Source organism: Hylobates moloch, unplaced genomic scaffold, assembly GCF_009828535.3.
Source record: "Hylobates moloch isolate HMO894 unplaced genomic scaffold, HMol_V3 SCAFFOLD_1, whole genome shotgun sequence".
Classification (NCBI taxonomy): domain Eukaryota; kingdom Metazoa; phylum Chordata; class Mammalia; order Primates; family Hylobatidae; genus Hylobates; species Hylobates moloch.
This window is the reverse complement of record NW_026652276.1, coordinates 208,357,532-208,376,698: the sequence shown is the minus strand read 5'-3', so window position 1 is coordinate 208,376,698 and position 19,167 is coordinate 208,357,532. Positions and strand designations below refer to the sequence as shown.

The window sequence follows — 19,167 nt, the reverse complement described above, 5'->3', positions numbered from 1 at the left end:
CATTTAAGTGTGGTGTATCTGTTCGTACTCTTGCTTATTCTATAAGAGAAGTGTAATGGGCTTTAGATCCAGTCTAAAATAGTTTTGTTTTGGATATTGTCTTCCATTAAAGTTTCAGTACGCAGAGGATGAAACTTTGTCCTTCGTTTTTTCCAGTGACCATCAGATAAATGATAAACATGAATCTAAAAGTAATTTCTCATTTCCGATCCTCCTGTCAACTATGGTCCTTTGAGGTCAAATAAAAGACAAGTAGAGGAAGTAAGTCATCTGTTCAGAGACTCTGTTGCCTCTTAAAAATAACACTCAACTCTGAAGATTACACGTGCTTAATTTTCATCATGATATTGTTAGGACTAGGTGTGTTTATTGTTTTTAAGGCATTGACTGACAATTTTGTTTTTGAATAAGCTCTATTTTAAAAATAACTTTAATTTCTTTACTTAAAAATACTTTGCTTTCAGATCCTCTTTGTTAGAATTTTAATTTGGTATGTTCCATACAGAGGTGGAAGTAGTGTTATAGCTTTTAAATAACTAAATTAACTTTGTTGGTAAGAATTAAAAATAACCCAAACCTTACTGGGTTGATCATAGGAAGCTGAAGGGATGCTGGGGCTATGATACATGACAGGAGATTTACTGACGTGACTGTAGTTGATTTGGGGGCTGTGGGTTGGTGACAGCTAGATTTGTTTACATGCTACTGATGCGTAGATGGTGTCCTAGGTATGCAGGCAAACAGGTATTTGCTAGGTTGAATTAACCCAAATTCCTTTTAGTCTCTTGAGTAATGCAAGCCTTTGTATTACATGTTAATTGAAGAGTTTATTACTTGTAAGACTAGTTGTGTTTGAAATGAGGTATTTGCCTTTTAAAGGTTGAAGACTTCAACTTAGCACACTTTACTGAATAGAAGATGAAAGAAATTATTTAAAAATACGATTGGGGACAGATTAGTAATAATAAGCAAATTAAATTAAACACTTTTTTTTGGCAGAGCTTGTTCAGTATCAAAAGTTAAAGCATTCCATGAGTATTCTTCAGATTTCACTGTCTTACATTGACTTATTTCATTCAGTCAGTAAACAAATAAGCGCCTGCTTTGTGCAAGGCACTTAGTCAGGTACAGAGATAAGCAGTGCAGTTCCTCTTCAAGTATGATGGAAGAGGAATACATTATAAGGACACAGAAGTGGAATATTAAGGCACACTGAGAAGTTAGGAAAGACTTATAATTCCTAAATTTATTCTTGAGTTTTGAAAGAGATAGGCAGAAAAAGTTTCCATGTAGGTACAGAGACATGAAATCACATGTAGATTAAGGGAAGGAGTATGAGACAGGGAAATGGCCAAATCAATGTACCAAGTAAATAGTTTGAACTATATTTCAAGATTAGGAGTACCATTGAAAGATTATAAACAGGGACATATAATAGCACCAAGGGGACTGAATTGGAGTGGAGGTGGGGATGTAGGATTGTGTGAGGGAAATCAATTAGGAGACTATTTCAGAAGTCTAAGTAAGAGTAATAGGACATAAATTCAGATTTTGGCAATGAGACTACAGAAAAGGATACAGGTGAAATAATTATTTCAGAAATGAAAGTTTCCAGGCAGTGGAGACGAAGAAAGAATCTAGTATGATTCAATTTCAGGCATTCTAGTTGAGCAGGTGGGTGGCACCATTCTTCAAGGCAAAGAATACAGGAGGAAGAAGAACAGTTTTCCAGGGGGAAATGCTGAATTAAATTTTAGATATGTTGAGTTCGAGGTGGTAGAAGGATATCTAATAGGAGATGCTTAATAGGAGTAGGATATACAGGTTAGAGGTCAGGAGAGAAATTGCCCAGGGGCTAGAGATTTAGAAGTCATTAGTGTTCATGTAGTTGTTGAAGCCATAGACTTTGAAGGGATTACCAGGAAGAATAAATAGAATCAATGTATTATACTACTACATGGATTCTTTTCATTTATTATGTAATTTATCATAATACCTACCTATTTCAGTTTTTCATTTGGGAGCAGGTATTTGGCTAGCTCTGATTCTCTCTCTGTGTCTCTCTCTGTGTTACCCCCACTCCATATAAAATATGTAATATAACGTATTTGATTTTACTCTGAGAAGTACTGAATAATTAAATTGTAATAGTATTAGGCAATATGAATTAATTTATGTGTTGTATTCAGAGAGGTTTTAAGATAAAATCTGTAAGACCTATTTTAAAAGATTATTTCTTGAAAAAGGAAAAATCTTATTTTAAAAAATAAAGCAATTTATTAGTGTTCTTGGACTAAATAAGATTTATTTGTTGAGTCCTATAGCTTTGATCTGTCCAGGAATTTTCATGATTTACTCCCCATGCCTCTTATCTAGCCAGGTACTATGTCTGTGTGCCTAATCTAGTCAAGGAAACTAGGAGAAAGCCATCTGGCTGATAAGATCCTGATAGAATTTGACATAATCCATATGAGAAACTTAAGTAATTTAGTATCCATAGCCAGAGTCTAAGGGAATAAAGGTACTATTAAAGGTTGAACAGATGATTAAATATATTAATTATACTTTGTAAAGCTGCACTTTTTGGACTGGTGAATATTTAATGAAATGTAGATCCTGCATTGTCATCTTGTGGCCCTCACTGGTTTTTCCCTTTTCCACCTCCTTTCTGGAGGAAGAACCTAACGATAAAAGTGTTTCTGATCTTGCCATCTAGAAAACACTAGTATTAAAGTGGAAATTTGTGTCTCCTTAAAAGTGAAATGAAGCAGCCTATTTACCACCACGCACCCCCAGGCCAGTGGGTACTTATGAGGGTATGCAAGATGACTTTTCAGAAATCAGCCCTGCTTAGGATTGAAACCATTGATTTAATAAAGAAAGCATAGGTCTGTATACCACTCAAGATGCCATTGGTCTGTATCCAACTTTTTTGGCATTAACTTTTAAAATATGCCTTTAAAGGAAAGAATTCCCAGGAGACTTTGTCAAGTTTCAATATAGTAAATTTTATGGCTGAGTTATAACTCCTAAAAACTGAAGTCAATAATAGAAATGACAGACCTGAATTAGAAGAGGATAGCTATAATAAAACAATTTTTGTTATTCCCTTATGATCTATAGTTAAAAAAAAAAAAACCCACACACACATTTTTAAGTTTTTTGTTTTAATGCTTTGAAAATGGTTTCTCTTTCTTGTTATTTATACTTTAATCAATGATGGGTATTAGCATTAAGGCCTAATATCCACATCAGGTAATACAAGGCACACTGCTGTAACACACAATTATATTAACCATAAACTTTTACCTGTTTCCAGTCTCTCTTTTTTTGTTCAAACATCAGTTTTTTTTTCCTGGCAAGCCCCTATATTCTCATTCACACCCCAGTAAATCACTAAGAGATTATTGATGAAGATATGTGTATTTGGGTGTTTGAAGGATTGTAACAAAAATCAAAAGTAGAATAGAATTTTAGAATATATGCTTTCTGCATTGAGGACTTCATTTGCTTTATAGCCTTCTTTATATGTGTTGATATTCTTTCTTGCCCTATGCCAACATTTTAGAAATACATTTTTAGAAATTTCTTACAAGATTTATCAGTATACTACCAATAACACACTCTTTCTCTCTCTCTCTCTCACACACACACACATACAGACACAACTTTTTATCCATGTAATAACAAATATCTTGAGTTTATAGTGTGTATTTTGCCAGAAGTTAAGTGGTTATACATCATTGCTTTAGCTTTACAAAATCACTAGATCACTGACAGATGGTTCTTTTGGTTTATTTTGTTTTGACATTTTTTCATATAGTTAAAACCCACAGCACTCAATTTCATCACCCAGGCCCAATTCACAAACTTAATCAAAGGCAAAGTAAAACTGGCACCTCTTGATTTCCTGGTTTATGTTTTTTGGGTGGAGCTGATTCCTGAGTATGAAAATTGTGTTAGGAAATCATATTAGGTACCTGCAAGAAAATACTGGAAGATGGTTACCAAATATCCTGTGTAAGTGTGATTTTGTCATACCTCAGGGCCCTGCCTATTAAAAAGTTGGATCTAGGTGTGTGTTGATCTTGCCTAGTCAGCCAGTTTTGATATATTACTAGCATGTCATCATTCCTATGTAGTTCTATAAAGAAAATTTGGCAACCCAACATTTGAAAAATAATTTTTAATATTTTTAGCCAAGTTACTATTTAGAATCAAACTATGTCTAAAACTAAATTCATCACCCTGTTATCTACGATTACTGCTCCCATCCTACTGGAACTGACTCTCCTTGCTTGAATTCTTCATTTTATCCATGCTACCACCACCACTTTGCTTATTACATAGACTTCAAAGTCTTATTTCTTCTATGAATCTGTTCTTGACAGTTCCAACTCATGGAGACCTCTTCTGATAAACTCACATTTACCTTACCATTTATTTTTTACTTCTATCCTTTGTGTTATTATTGCATTATTAATTACATTGCCCCCCATGATTAGCCTCTAAGCCCTTTGAGACCCAAGGCTATCGGTTTTACCCCACAGCATGTAGAATTATGAAAGAATGGATCACCAGGCCTGTCCCCATTCTCCCTGTCCTGTAAGGTATCAATAAGTTTTGATTTCTTTTTTTGTAGTGTCTTCTTCATGTCCTATTTTTCCTGGTCTAAGCTTTCTATTGCTCTACTCATGGCCTTCTCTGGTTCTTTTAGTATCTTCTGTTTATAAAGATTATGGATGACTTTTAGAAGATTCTTGGGATAACTTTTTGGAGATATATGGGTGATTTTCAGCTTTTTCCTGTCTCAGGTTCAATTTTGAAACTCTACCACAAAAATTCTACCTCTTTATACTTACATTTAATATTTACTCAGTAATTGAAATGTTTTGAGACTGTGTATGTCAGAAGCAATAGTTTGGATATGTTAAAAAAGGTGGGTTAACCACACTTTTACTTTCAATACAGAATAAAAAGACAGAAGAGTAAGTCATTGCAAATTAAGGCTAATAGTTATTTTATTTCACCACCTGATATTTCGTATATACCTTCGATTGAGCCATAATTCTGTTGAGTTGTACATGGAGAATCTAGAGATTTAGTATTTTAAAATGGAGAAAACTGAGGTAAGTGATTGCACAAGGTCAAATGTGTAGCTGATGAAGAAGTCAGGAATAGAAGCCAGCTATCTCTTAAAGATTATTTTAATATGTAATAACGTTTTTAAAAAGTACAAAAAGGTATACTGTGAAAGGTAAGTTTTTTCCCTACCCCATCTCTCAGTTCTTCCATTACCTTCCCCAGAGGCAAGAAGTTACCAATTTCTTGGACTTTCAAGAGCTATTTCATGTATGTACAATCAAGGAAATGTATATATTGTCCTTCACACAGATGGTAGCATATTATGCATACCTTTCTGCACCTTGCCTTTTTTTACTTAACAATGTCTGAAAATTGTAGAGCCCGGGATTTTTTTGTTCCTTGGTCCATGAACTTTACATTTTGCTATACTGCCTGTTATTATTAAACAACTGTTTTTTGTTAATATGAATGGACAGAGTATTAAATTATTATTTATTTCTAGCATATTGAGTACCTCACATGCAACATGATGTATTTCACATTTCTTTCAGGAAGAGAGGGTCACTGATTTATTTTATGATAAATAATGTTGAAAGTTAAAAAATAATAAGGCAAATTTATAAATAGCTGTTATTGCTGGTTACCAAAAATAGCTAATTGTATATTTACTTTTCCATTTGAGAAAGAATTGGCAGATGAAGTTTTCAGGGAAATCATTTACCTTCAGACTTGTGTAAAAATTTGTACTGTATGTACAAACAGTTTATCTCAAGGCCAGTGAGAAGCAATGATGTTATAAATGTCAAACCACAAATGTTTGTTTCATTTTCTAAATTTTAAAATCTCCAACCTCAAATGCATGTCACAGAAATAGTTTTTCATTTGTTTCTCAAAACAGTTTGTAACTATATATTTTTATCTTGATATGATTCATGATCATCCATATAAAAATACACCATTAATTTTGATCATTCTGGGTTTTTCTTTGGCCAACTTATCTATCAGTGCAATTATTGCTTTAATTTTCAGAGAAAAATAGAGCCTGTCAGAACCGTTTGATTTTAGATCTTATGGACCAAATTGTATCACAAAAGACACATCCATTAAAAAATGTGTCCCATGCCAAATGTCCATGATAATATTCATAGAGGTTGAGTACTTATATTTGAACTTCATGTTAGATAATTAGTAATTCTGCTTTCTTCCTAAAGATGGCAGGCCTTCTCAATGTATTATTTACTTGGTAGTTCTGTTTGAAAATACTATTAGACTCCAACCATTGTTGATTGGAAAAAAAGTTAATCAGACTAAAAATATATTTTCATAACACCATCATCATAGTTAAAATTCAGTAGTTGAACAAGTAAGATCGTATTCATGATGTCCATAGCTTTAGCACAGCTTTTACGTGTGTTATCCTCAACCCTGAACACAGGGTCCTAATGGTTCTTACTGCATTCTGACTTTGGAATTCTTGATGTAAGATAATGAATAAAAAGGCTTGTCAAGAATTGTGATAAGTCATGTTAGGATCCTGCTATTTTTATAAGTTTCTCTCCTATGGAGATGATGTCAGAAAACAAAAACTGGCCAACAAAACATCCCAAAAGGAAACAACACCCCTAAGTAATGATGTATTGCATGTATTTGTGGACATCTGAAATATTTTTATATTTATTCTTTGGTAAAAGTTTATATGTCCAAGTTCTACTTGAACTTTTTCTTTTTGCTTAGGTGACTTATTCTTTTAATAAGCAAAATAAGTACTTACCGGTGCCATTGGAAAAAAGAACCACTTTGGCCTTATCTGCTGTAAAAACTAAGCTCACAAGCTAGTGCTCTAGAGCATGGAAAAACACTATATTTTGTTCCTCCTTTTCCCATCATTTCCATTTCTAATTAAAATGGTTATTGTGTGTGTGTGTGTGTGTGTGTGTGTGTGTGTGTGTGTGTGTGTAATCATGTGGGATTTTGCTGTTCAAAGAAGGTGGAGAGCAGGACAGAGGGTAGGCTGGCCTCCCTGCCAGGCCTCACAGGTAACTTTGATGTGGCCACTGCTTTCTAAGGCTGACCCTGATTATTGGTTCATCCAGAGAGGTAACTAGGTATTAGAAGACTGCATCACTTTAACCGGCTTCATAGTAGTGTATAAATACCACAAATCAGTTCTTTAATTTGTGATGGGAAGTGTCAGGCACAATCGTTTCTCATGTTTATGGTTCAGTGCATTTTCTCCTAATAGGCAAATCTACATGGAAAAATAAATTATAATCAGAAGGTTGCTTGGTGAGCATTGAATCAGCTCTCAGCAACCAGTGTCAGTAAACTCTGGTAGTGCAACACACTCATCTTCCCCATAGGAATGCAACTGTCACTCAGACCAGATATTGTTGAATATGCAGAGCATCCTTTCTACTAGACCAGGCTGCAGATGCATGGCCAGCTTTTGCTTTCTTCATTTCTTTTCTTACAGAGGTATTATAGACTTTCTCTTTTGATACTTTTTTTCTATTAGAATTTAATGCAGTTGAGCTGATTAATGTATGTAAAACACTTAGCCCAATTCCTGGTATACAGTAAGTACATGATAACTATTATTATGAATAAGCATAACTGGTTTTGAGTCCAAGTCATCTTGTTACTAGTAATATCAAGGACAGTCTTTTGGGCCATTTTTATAGATGAGTGTGATCCATCTTTTACATTTTGAGTTATTTTCATCCTTTAATTCTTTTCATTTAATTCTTCAATTTTATTTATCCTTAATGTTGAATCCATGAGCTAATTAGGACAATGCCTTGGACTGTATGTGATCTTGCTATTGTTTTAACTTTAAGATTTTTATTCTTTTAAATTTCAGTTTCTTGCTCTGAAATACCCCATTCTCCACATTTCCCCCATCTGTAATGTGAATCTGTTGGAAGAGATGATCTTGAAGTTGCTGCTCAGTTCCAGAATACATTTGATTTTACATCTTCTTTGAGTATATGATGTCAGTTGTAGCCATTTCCATCTAACTGTGCTTGCCTTCATTTTAAGCTCTGCTTAAATTCTTTCTCATAGAGTGTGAAGTTATTTTGAAAATGGTAGCACCATCTGAATCCTTAGAAGGATGGCCATGGCACTGGGAGGTTGTGATTGAAAAGTCCATGGGTAAATGTAGGATTTCAGCAGTCAGCAATGACACTACAGACCTGACAGATACACAACTGACAAATCAAAACATTTGTGAAAATGCGTACAGAAAGGAATAATTCAGATGAATCAGTTGGTCACCCCAGCAAAAATAATCATTGTCAGTCTTCTCTCCATCCATCTGGGAAGTGAGTTATTCTTTTAAGAGTCACAAAGAAGATTCAGGAAAATGGGAGAAATTACCACAGCTCTTTCTGGTGCTTCTAAAAATACATATTATGGTGCATTTTTAAAGGTGGTGGTCTCAGAACCACATTTTGAGAACTGTCAAAGATAGGAACCATTGTCAGAGTTCAGAAGAGAGATAGATCATTTCAGGCTGCAGTAGTCAGGGAAAGCTTAATGAAAGAGACTGGCTTTGGTCTGGGTCTTGAGAGATGGACAGGATTTGAATAGATGAGAGCAGGGAGAAAACATTTTTCGATGGGTGAAATGCCAAGAACAAAAGTACAGAGGTGGGAAACAATAGTGTAAGGGGAGTGCGGAATCAAATAGTTTGACTCAAAGGTTCTTAAATGTGGTCCATGAAAGAAAATTGAGGCCCTGCTTCTGTCAAATGACATCACTCACTTCAGACTTGGAAGAAATGGGCAGCTCTGCATATTTCTCTTCAGCATGCAATTGAATGAAACTGTTGATGCCTCTGAGTGCATCCAGCTTCACATTTTCATGTGCTTGCTGATGTCATCAAAGGAGAACTCCATTTTAGAACACCTTTTGGAAACTGGAAAGACTGTCAACATCTTCAAAATAATCGTTCTCAATAAATATTCAAATGGAAGAAGAAAAATTGCACTCTGGGGGCAGCTGGTGCACCTGTGATGTCAGGAACACAGCATGGTTTTCCTGCTTGATGAGGAAAGGATTGCTGCACGTCATTGTGCCTCGGTGCTTTCCATATCAGCAGCTGTTACCACCTTTCCAAAAGGTGTTGCCAAGAAACAGGAGCAGGGTAAGATGTTTTTCTCTAACCAGACAGAAATCTGCTGACTTTCCCGAAGTCTAATTGAACTTGAAGGCAGAGGAAATAATGTGACTTGAATCTAACTTGAGTCTTGGAGGAATTTGGTGTTACAGTTTGCAGGCCACCTTAACGTGGCAAATTCCATTCTATGCAATTCTGCTTTCGTTCTATTAAATATGTACCTTTGTGAGTCAAGGATTTCAGCACTTGTTGCCATAGGGAAAAAGTTGTAATGGATTATCAAAGATGAAGTATATGTTGCTATGTCAAAAGCCAAAGCACAGTTTCAACTCATTTAAACTAGATCTCATTGAGATGTACTACTGAACAGTCAGAATTTTCTTAATTTTTTTTTCCAGGAAACAGTCATTTTTCTTTCAAAAGAGAAAGGAGGCATAATCCTTTATAAATATTGCTTATGTTCAGGAAATCAGCTTCCAGTGCAGTGAAACGAAGTAAATGGTGTATGCACTTCTGCGCATGTTTCTGGAGGAGGAAGTCCGTATCTTTAGTCAGAATCTCTATTGATTTAGCTATTGTGGAGGCAGTGGGTTGCTCTGGATAAATCTGAGCAAAGGAATGAGAGGAAATCAGCTCATTTGAAGAATATGGGATGCGAAGCTTTGGTATGACAATGGCGAGTAATTTAGGGATTCAGGTTATCCCCCGCCTCTGAGTAATCTGAAGGTAATTTTCTAGATAGAGCTTCTCAAAGGTAGGAACCTTGTGTTATCTTTTTTGTTCATACTGTCTGAGCACAGTGCAGGAGACATAATAGGGACTCCAAAAATGTTGAGTTAAATTGAAATCACTGTATGGATAGTGAAAGCTGGACTGCAGCACCAATAATAAATGCTCTTCTGTCTTATTTGTATTTAACACTGTTTGGTTACATCATTTGGGGAATACTAAGGTTTTTGAGAGAAAATGTTTTATTAAAAGCTCCTATAACCTTCATTTTATTCAGGAGCAGTTGGTTAACACAAATTTTGGCCTTAAGAGGATTTGTTCTCTTTGGACATTTTATTTATTTCTGATAAGTTTTACCAAAAGTATGCTTCCAGACACAATGATTGTATCCAGTACCTTCAGGGTGAAGGAAACTTACAGGATTGGTGTTGATTACTTATGTCATCATCTGTTTAAACAACAAAGCAACATTCCAATAAACATCTAATCTTGGATTTGCTCATCATTAGATAAAATCAGCCTGACAACTCTGAGCTCACTTTAGCTTAAAATATATCTGAAACTTACAATGGATCTTCTATCAATCTAATAACAAAGCCCTGGAACCCCTCTCCTGTGTTATATTATTATAATTTTATTATCACTTTTATGCATGTTCCCGGAACAAGGCTTAGCAAAAGACTCCCTGGGTATTAACTTAAAATTTTAAATTAATTTATGATTGGGAGACCAGGATGTTAAGCTTAGATTCTAGTTCATTGTCATATTTTAGTTTTGATCCCATTCAATTATTTCAAACTAAAGAAAGATTCATTGAATTACTCTAAAACATTGGTATGATCTAAAACATTTGTCCCACATTTTTCTGTTTTTAGCAAACTTTGTGTTCCCAAGCCTGGAAATTACAAATCAAATTACATTTCTCATTTCTCAAAAGCCCAGAATTTTTTTTTTTCTGAAGTGGAAATTGTTACTAGAGTTAAAAGATATAATGTCACAAAAGACAGTGGCTTTGATTAACTGCAAAATGTTTAAGCAATAAACTCTTCTGTAATACTGTATTTTACGCAGAACTTTTGAGGAAGAAAAACTACTTTTGTGGACTCTATTCATTTTTAAAAATCTTTTGATGTCCACCACTTTGCTACACAATAGAAAAGAAAGATTTTCATAAATTTGAATTGAGATAAATATAGAATGGGTATGTAAGAATGGAGTAAAATTCCTTGTATTATATTTTTTACTATAAAACATGCTTGTATGAAATTTGGGAAACATAAGTTTAAAAAGGGTTACCTGCAACTTTATCACCTGGAAATAACTGCTTAACATTTTGATGTGTTTCTGTCCATTATTACATATGTGATGTGTCGTGTGTACACACATGTACACATAAGTATACACCCATACATGGTACAAATGGGGATGAAACTGATTTTTTTCACTGCATATAGTATCAATTCTTTTCCATATCATTACGTATTATTTCACAGCATTATTTTAATAGCAGTTTAGTATTCGCTTAAGAAAAGACTATAACCAATACCTTATTGTTGGGTATAGGACATTCCCATTTTTTTTTTTTTTGGCCATTTTTTTCTGGCATTTTTTTCTATTATAGATACTGCACTGAACACCCTGTATGAAAAGTTTGTAGGTATTCATAATTATTCCTTAAGGGAAAATTCTCAAGCTAGACTTTCTGGGTCAAAGAGTATTCAGACATTTAAGGGTTTTGATACATTTTCCTAAATTGCCACCAAGTTGCTGCATGAGACCTGAATTGGATCTGTTTTCCTATGACCACCGCAGTTTTCTCTCGTAGCACCTTGTTGGGCGAAAGTGGCACCGCACTGCCCTTGGGTCTGCAGCTCTTGCGGGGCTGAGAGGCGTCGGCGCGCTTTCCTTGGTTTCTAACCCGCATATCTTTGTCTTTCCTCCCTGGGGACCGCTGCCACCAGTGCGGGCCGAAGCCTCGCGAAGCCGTCGTCCCGCAGCGCCGCCGCCCTGCGCCCGGCCGCCCCCGGGAGCCGCTGCCCGCCCGCGGGCGCCGTCACCACGCGTCAGGCCGCTGCCAGCTGCCGCGCCAAGCTCCGCGGCGGCGCCGCCCGAGAGCGCCAGCACGCGGCCCGGGGCCTGGGGAAGCCCGCGGCTCCGTGAGCGCCGCCGCCTGGCCGCTGGCGGGACCTCGCCCTCGCTCCGCACCGCCGTACCTCAGGCGCCTCGCCGCGGCCGTCTCCACGGGCCGACCAGTCGTCCGCAGACTCCGAGTCCTCTGCCTCGCCTCAAACCCCTTTCACCCCTTGCCCTCGCCGGCCCTGGTTTCAGCCAGAACTCTCCCGCGAAGCCCTCTAGAGGACCACGTGCCTTAGGGACAGGCTGGGGGCGGCCTCCGTGCGAGTCCTCTCTTGCCTGCCAAAATCCCGGCTTCTTTGAGAATCTTGTCACCGGACAATACCATCCTTTTCCTTTCAGCCTGTAATTTATAGATTTCCTATTCCTAGTGAATTTTGTCATAATTAGTTCTTCAAAGACTAGCTCGTACTTGAACCTTCACCTCAAATCCTGGCATCGACAAACTAGTTTCCCCCCGTCCACCTCCCCACCCCCCGCGCCACAACCCCAAATATTGCCATCTGCCAGAAGATTGTTAATAACTGTCCAAATCCTCAGTGACTGTGGGGTGCTTGACACAACTTGGAGTTGTGTTATGCACAACTGTGGTTGAACTTGAACTCCAACATCCAGTCCCCTCCTTCCTGTAACTTTATCTCCAGTGATTATTTCTCCCCTTCAGAATCAGTCCTTGCTACCACAGTTCTAGACCGTGTCATCATTAGAATCCGCATCCTCTCTACAGTCTTGTCTGTGGTAACCATGGCCTCTCAGATCTCCTCCTCCAGGGAGCGGAAGTGACTGACAGGTCCCCCTGCCTTCCGAAGGCATCCACTGCTGGGTTTGCACTGAAGCCATGCTTCTCTGGCACTACTCCCAGTCAGTGAGCGGGCACAGCACGGGGTGTTGGTGGTGGCGCGTTCATGGAAGATGTAGGACTCCTCTGATGAGCAAGTTTGGCTTGGGAACACCTGAGTGGCCTGGTTGAAACTTTCTGAGAACTATGCTGCATGCAGCCTGAGGCTCTTGGGCCCAGTTTCCCTCTCCTTTCACAGGTGTCAGACCTGTATTATGATATGAAGTCTCCCTTCTCCTCTCCTGCTTCCTTCCCTTTATCCTTCACAGGAATTCCCTTAATAAAACTCTTGCACACTGAACGCTTGAACCCTGTCTTGTTATCTGCTTCTAAGAGGACCTGAACTAGCACATCATCAGACATTCCATGCTCTGATCACCATCTTCCTATCCTAGATTCCTTGCTCACTGACAGCTAATTCATTTGCTTCATTTTTTTTCCCACTGTTTATCAGCCCCTCTCTTGCGTTCTCATCCTTGCTTGGTCTAGATTCTGTGATCCATTATCATGATCATTCTCCTTGAAATGCATTGCTTTCAGCACTCTTGAACCATAATTTCTTAATTTTCCTGACAAAATCCCAACTCTGGATAAATCTTACCATCTGCCTTCCATGGGCCTTACTGGGACAACTGAACATTTTCTTTGAGAAAAACATACAATTCAGCCAATTCATTTTTACTTCCAATCCATTAACTCAAACCAAGTTGGTGCTGTTGTTCCTACTGTAGTCTTAGTTCTCCACATCTGAGACTACTCTTCGTACCTTTTTATCTCCTCAAAATGTTCTGATCTTTTCCTCCCTGTTTACTTCACACTTCCCTGAGAAAACAGAATTTACTACATACAGACTTCCTCATCTTGTCTTCACAAGACCCTCCAACCCAGTTACCTTGGTAACCTTCCTTTTTGTGGTAATAGAGGGAGCTTCACAGATCAGCCCCTCCTCTCATGCCCCAAATCCCAGCCCCTTTGCCTTTTCAAGGACTTCCTCCTTAGGTTTCCCCTTTCTCTCTTTTGCATCATCAATCCCACCTCCTCTCAATGGATTATTCCCTGCACACATGCTCCAGTGTCTTTCATCTTAACCACACCCACGTCTTCTCCATCTGTGAATCATTTCTCAGCTCTCCTTCAGAACCAAACTTTTTAATGGAGTTGTCTATTCTTTCCTACCAGGATATTGTGACACCAGTCCCACCTGGTCTCTGTGCTACCACACTTAACCACTCCAATACATTTTTGATAGAGTGGTAGCAACAGCCTTTCTCACAAATTGAATTAAGCAAATTGTTGCTTTTAGGATAAAATCTAAACCCCTTTACCATGGCTCACATAGCCTTGCACAATCTGACCCTTACCTATCTTTCCACCCCCATCTATGCTCCTCTCTTTATTGCCCACTCGAATGCAGCCACACTGGTTCTTGCAATATGCCGAGATATTTTCTGCACCTCAGAGGCCTAGGAAATGCTGTTCTCTCTGTTTAAGCTGCTTTTCACAGCCACCCTCTCTCCTACCACAACCGTATCCTTTAGATAACTGATTAAATATAACATCTTGAGAAAGACCTGCACAGAGCACTCTATTGAAAGGAGACCCTCCCTTTGTGTCCTCCCATTTGCTGTATCAGTCCTTTCTTTCCTTCATCACTCTAATCCTGTGTCCCAACTTGTAGTGTTATTTATTTGTTTATTTACCTTTGGGGGGGGTCTATTTCCCATACTATAATGTATAAGGGAAGAGACCATGTTTGGATGTCTAGATTCTTCAATATTGTATTCTCCGCCTGTAGCACAATATTTGACGCATACTAGGTGCACAATAAGTATCTGTCGAAGGAATGAATGAACATTTGATATTTTTTCTGTTGAGGGTTCACTTTTCGTTGATTTGTAAGAACTTTTTATATATTGAAACCACTAACCATTTGTTTGTTCTGCATGCTGCAGATATTTTGCTGTTTGTCAGATATCTATCAATTTAATCCATGATGTCTTTGATAAACAGAAATATTTCATTTTTTATTTAGATAAATCTGTCTTTCATGATTTCTGCTTTTGGTGTTATGTTTAAAAAGGTCTTCTCTTTTCCTAGTGTTATATAAATATCTGTCTATTTTTTATTTCATTTTTTCAGATTTGAATTTTTACTCCAAATGGAATTTATTTTTGCTATAGGTGTGATTAAGGGTCTAAATATTTATTTAGTTATTGTATCATCATTTATTGAAAACTCCATTTTCTACTGTTTTAAAAATTCCACATTTGTCAAATATTAAATTCTTACACACACTTGGAGTGGTTTCTGAATTTATTGTTTTTTTTTTTTTTTATATCCTCTATTCCTGAACCACGTCGTTTTAATTATTGCCATTTTATCATTTGCTTTACTGAGTGTTTAGTTTCTCAGTTAATGGGGGTAAATGTTACTCTTCTTTTTAAAATATTTTTGGCTATATTTTTTCATGTATTCTCGCAGATAAGCTTTAGTTATGTTTTGGTCACATTCCAAAAGAAATTCTATTGCCATTTTGTTCGGAATTGCTTTAACAGTATAGACTAATTTGGGGAGAATTACCAACTTTGTAGTATTAAATTTCTTATTCAGGAACTTGTCGTGTAAAGGTTACTGAAGACAATCTCCAAATGTTCTTTAGTAATTTTGTATGTCTTGCATATTTTTATTAATTGTATTGTTAGATATTTCATTTCTTTGTTGCATTTGAATGGGATCATTTTTCCATTATTTTTTATTACTGGCTGCTCCTTCTGGGGTCAAGCTATTGATTTTTGTATTTGATAACTTTTTTGAACTCTTTCATTTATACTCCCTAGTTGATTCTCTTCTAAGTAGCCAATCATTTTAAGTATAATTAATGGTGATTTTTCTCTCTTCCTTTATAATATTTATACCTCATGTGTTAAATAAATGATGGTAATAACTTTGCCCTTATTCCTGACTTGTTAGGTATGCCATTAAATTTTACCAGCTTTGAAATGTTAGCTCTTAGACTGAAATACAGGTCTTTATCAGGTTAAAGATGTGGTTTGATGGTTCAAATATACTAAGCATTTTATTAGAAGTTGTTCAGTTATATTAAGCATACTCTAGGCAACTAGAAATGATCATGTGATTTTACTTCTCTGGCCTATTATCATAATAAATTATGTTAATAGTTTCTCAATACTGGATTATTTCTGCATGAGATGTATCCTGTTAAATAATGGTGTTTTTCCCCTTTTTTTCTTGTAGCAATGTTGAACTCAATTTCTTACATTTTATTTGGATTATTGCACTTATATTTATGAATAAGATTGGGTGTAGTTTTACATTTTTGAATTCTACCTTTATCAGCTTAAAAACCTAGATTGGTACATAGCATATGAATTGCCTATTCTTTGGGGTCTGGAGAAACTCACCCATAACATTGTTTAGGCCTCAATCTCTTTAAGGGAGGTTGAGTAGAAGACAATTCTCTGAAAACTTAAAAAACCTTTTTTTTTAAGTTTTAACTGTCACGTCTTGAGTATCAATTTAAAAAATCATATTTTTAAAGAAAAACATGCATTTTCATAGAATTTTAAAATTTGTTGTCTATAGATAATTATAATTAAAAATATTTTTCTCTGTATCTCTGGTTATGGCTTCTTTCTCATTTCTGGTCTTTTTAGTTACTTTTTTCCTTTCTTTTATTAGACTTGCCAGTCTTTTTAAGGAACCAACACTTAAGTATTTCATCAGTTCTATTTTTTCTATTTGATATAATATTAATATAACTTTTCATCTTTAATTCCTTCCTTTTTTATGTTTATTTTGTTGTTTTATGAATGTTTTGTACTAATTGATGGCTTAGTTCATTTATTTTCATTTTTTTATTTAATAATAGGACACATAAGACTATAACTTTGCCTCTGGGGACAGCTTTGACTGCATCTCAGAAGTTTTGGTATGTAGTCTCTTAATTGTTGCTATTTAAAAATAATGGATTATATTACTCTTTTTATTTTATTTTTGACATATTATTTAGGATAGTGTTGTGAAGTTTTTGTTATTGTTAATCCTACTTTCTTTTTAATAAAGAAACATTAATATTTATGTTGCTACTTTAATAAAGAGCTGATTTTGTTTGGAAAAAGTGAAATTATCTGTGAAGCGGTCTCATCTGAAGTTGTATACAAGCACTGTGGAGAGTTCCTTGTTACAAGATTCTACCAATAGCATCAGCTAGTGGCAGCTATACTAATTATTGACAGCAGGGACTTGGTATACCACTAATGCCAATAATTTATGGGAATCCTGATTTTATAAAGTCCTATTTATCCATATAAAAGTTAAGAAAGAACTTTAAAAATGTTTATTGGACCAGAAATCCTCAAGTATGATAAAACTTAAAAGGTCATCTGATAACTAGAGCAACTCATCAAAGTTTATGAAATCAGGAAGGACTTGAATATTGTGAAAATGGACTTTGTCTCAAAATGTTGGCATTGGAACAATTTTTCTTTTAGACTTGGCAAAAGTAGTTTGAAGAATATTTGTTTTTTATAATTACAGATGTAATTTATGTACATAAATAAAATAAAAATACCCTGTAACTTCATTACCCAGAGAAAAGCACAGCTAACATTCTGTTGTATTTCCTACTAAGATTGTTCCTGTAAATCTCTCTCTTTCTTTTTGTTGAATTGGGCTCATATTGTTTTTGCTTATTTTTTTTCAGTTATTATCTGTGAGCATCTCCCTGTGATGTTGGAAATGGAGATGATTGGGAACTCATTGATCTCAGTAACTATAGCTCTAGGGCAGGGCTCTTCTTGCTGTGGATTCTACTGTCCAAGCTGCTTGCTTTTCAAACTGGAGCCTTGAAGGCTCCATGATATCCTTCCACTTAATTCCTTTTTTTTTTTTTTAACTGGCCATAAGTAGTTTCTATCCCGTATACTCAAGAACTCTGATACAGTGATTTTTTTTTTTGGATTGATAGCATTTTCAGAATTCTACTGCCAAGAGATATATTATGCATACATGTGCAGGCATGTGTGCATACACACACATACACAGACACACACACATGCACGCACACACATACACACACATCATACAAGTCTGGGAAATATAACCTACTTTATTTGTCTATTGGGGATTCACAGGCCACATTCTTATATTAAAGGCTCCTGGACAGGTGCGGTAGCTCACACCTGTAATCCCAGCACTTTGGGAGACTGAGGCAGGTGGATCACTTGGGTCAGGAGTTTGAGACCAGCCTGGCCAACATGGTGAAACCTCGTCTTTACTAAAAACAAAAAAAAAGATAAAAAAATTAAAAAAAAGCCGGGCATGGTGGCACACACCTGTAGTCCCAGCTACTTGGGAGGCTGAGGCAGGAGAATTGCTTGAATCTGGGAGATGGAGGTTGAAGCCCCAAGATTGCGCCATTGCACTCCACATTCCAGCCTGGGTGACAGAGTGAGACGCTGTCAAAAAAAAAAAAAAAAGCCTCCTAGAAGTTCTGCATTAAAGAAAAAATGTTTGCTTCAAAATATGTATTTCTTTCAAACATTTTGTTATTGAATACTTTCTTCTAATAAGACCTGTTAATAATTTTCATACAACTTTGGAAACAGTGAGTTTGTTTATTGGCTTAGCAACATACTCATGGGCCTTTAGCTTTGTTTCCACATATCAGTGTCAATTAAATTAGCATTAATAGTCAACTCTCAATTGATTTATCATATGGAGAAAGTTTACTTTCTTTATTTTTGAGATGGAGTTTCGCTCTTGTCACCCAGTGAAGTGCAATGGCACGGTCTCAGCTCACTGCAACTTCTGCCTCTCAGATTCAAGCGATTCTCCCACCTCAGCCCCCCGAGTAGCTGGGATTACAGTCACGCACCACCTAAATTTAGTATTTTTAGTAGAGACAGAGTTTCACCATGTTGGCCAGGCTGGTATCTAACTCCTGACCTCAGGTGATCCAGCCGCCTCGACCTCCCAAATTGCTGGGATTACAAGTGTGAGCCACTGCGCCTGGCCAGAGAAAGTTTACTTTCTGATGCCTCTTGTTGCTTACTGATTAGTTGGTTCCAGCAGTGCTATAGGATGTGATCTCAGGATTGCAGTCAGACTCAGGCAAGACAAGTCCTGCTTTGGACTCATACTTTACAGGGCTCTGCCCTGGCCCTCCTTTGGGTACTCCTGCTTTGCCAGGGTAAAGCATCTATGCAGCCAAGGGAATATGTCCACCTGGAACCTAAGCCTT

At 36.7% G+C, this 19,167-nt stretch overlaps 1 protein-coding gene across 5 annotated transcripts in view; it reads left to right on the top strand.

The window, feature by feature from the left end:
* Positions 1–19,167, top strand: part of ZNF800 (zinc finger protein 800) — a 271,901-nt gene that overhangs the window by 240,652 nt on the left and 12,082 nt on the right. For 4 of the 5 annotated variants that reach the window (XM_032761627.2, XM_032761628.2, XM_032761626.2 and 1 more), the window contains exon 6: positions 11,896–17,512. The exons of the other annotated variant lie outside the window; for it this stretch is intronic. In XM_032761627.2, the coding sequence (XP_032617518.1) occupies positions 11,896–12,094 (199 nt within the window). In that variant the 3' untranslated portion in view covers positions 12,095–17,512. Of the gene's footprint in view, positions 1–11,895; positions 17,513–19,167 lie in introns of those variants that run through there. 5 annotated transcript variants of the gene reach the window in all.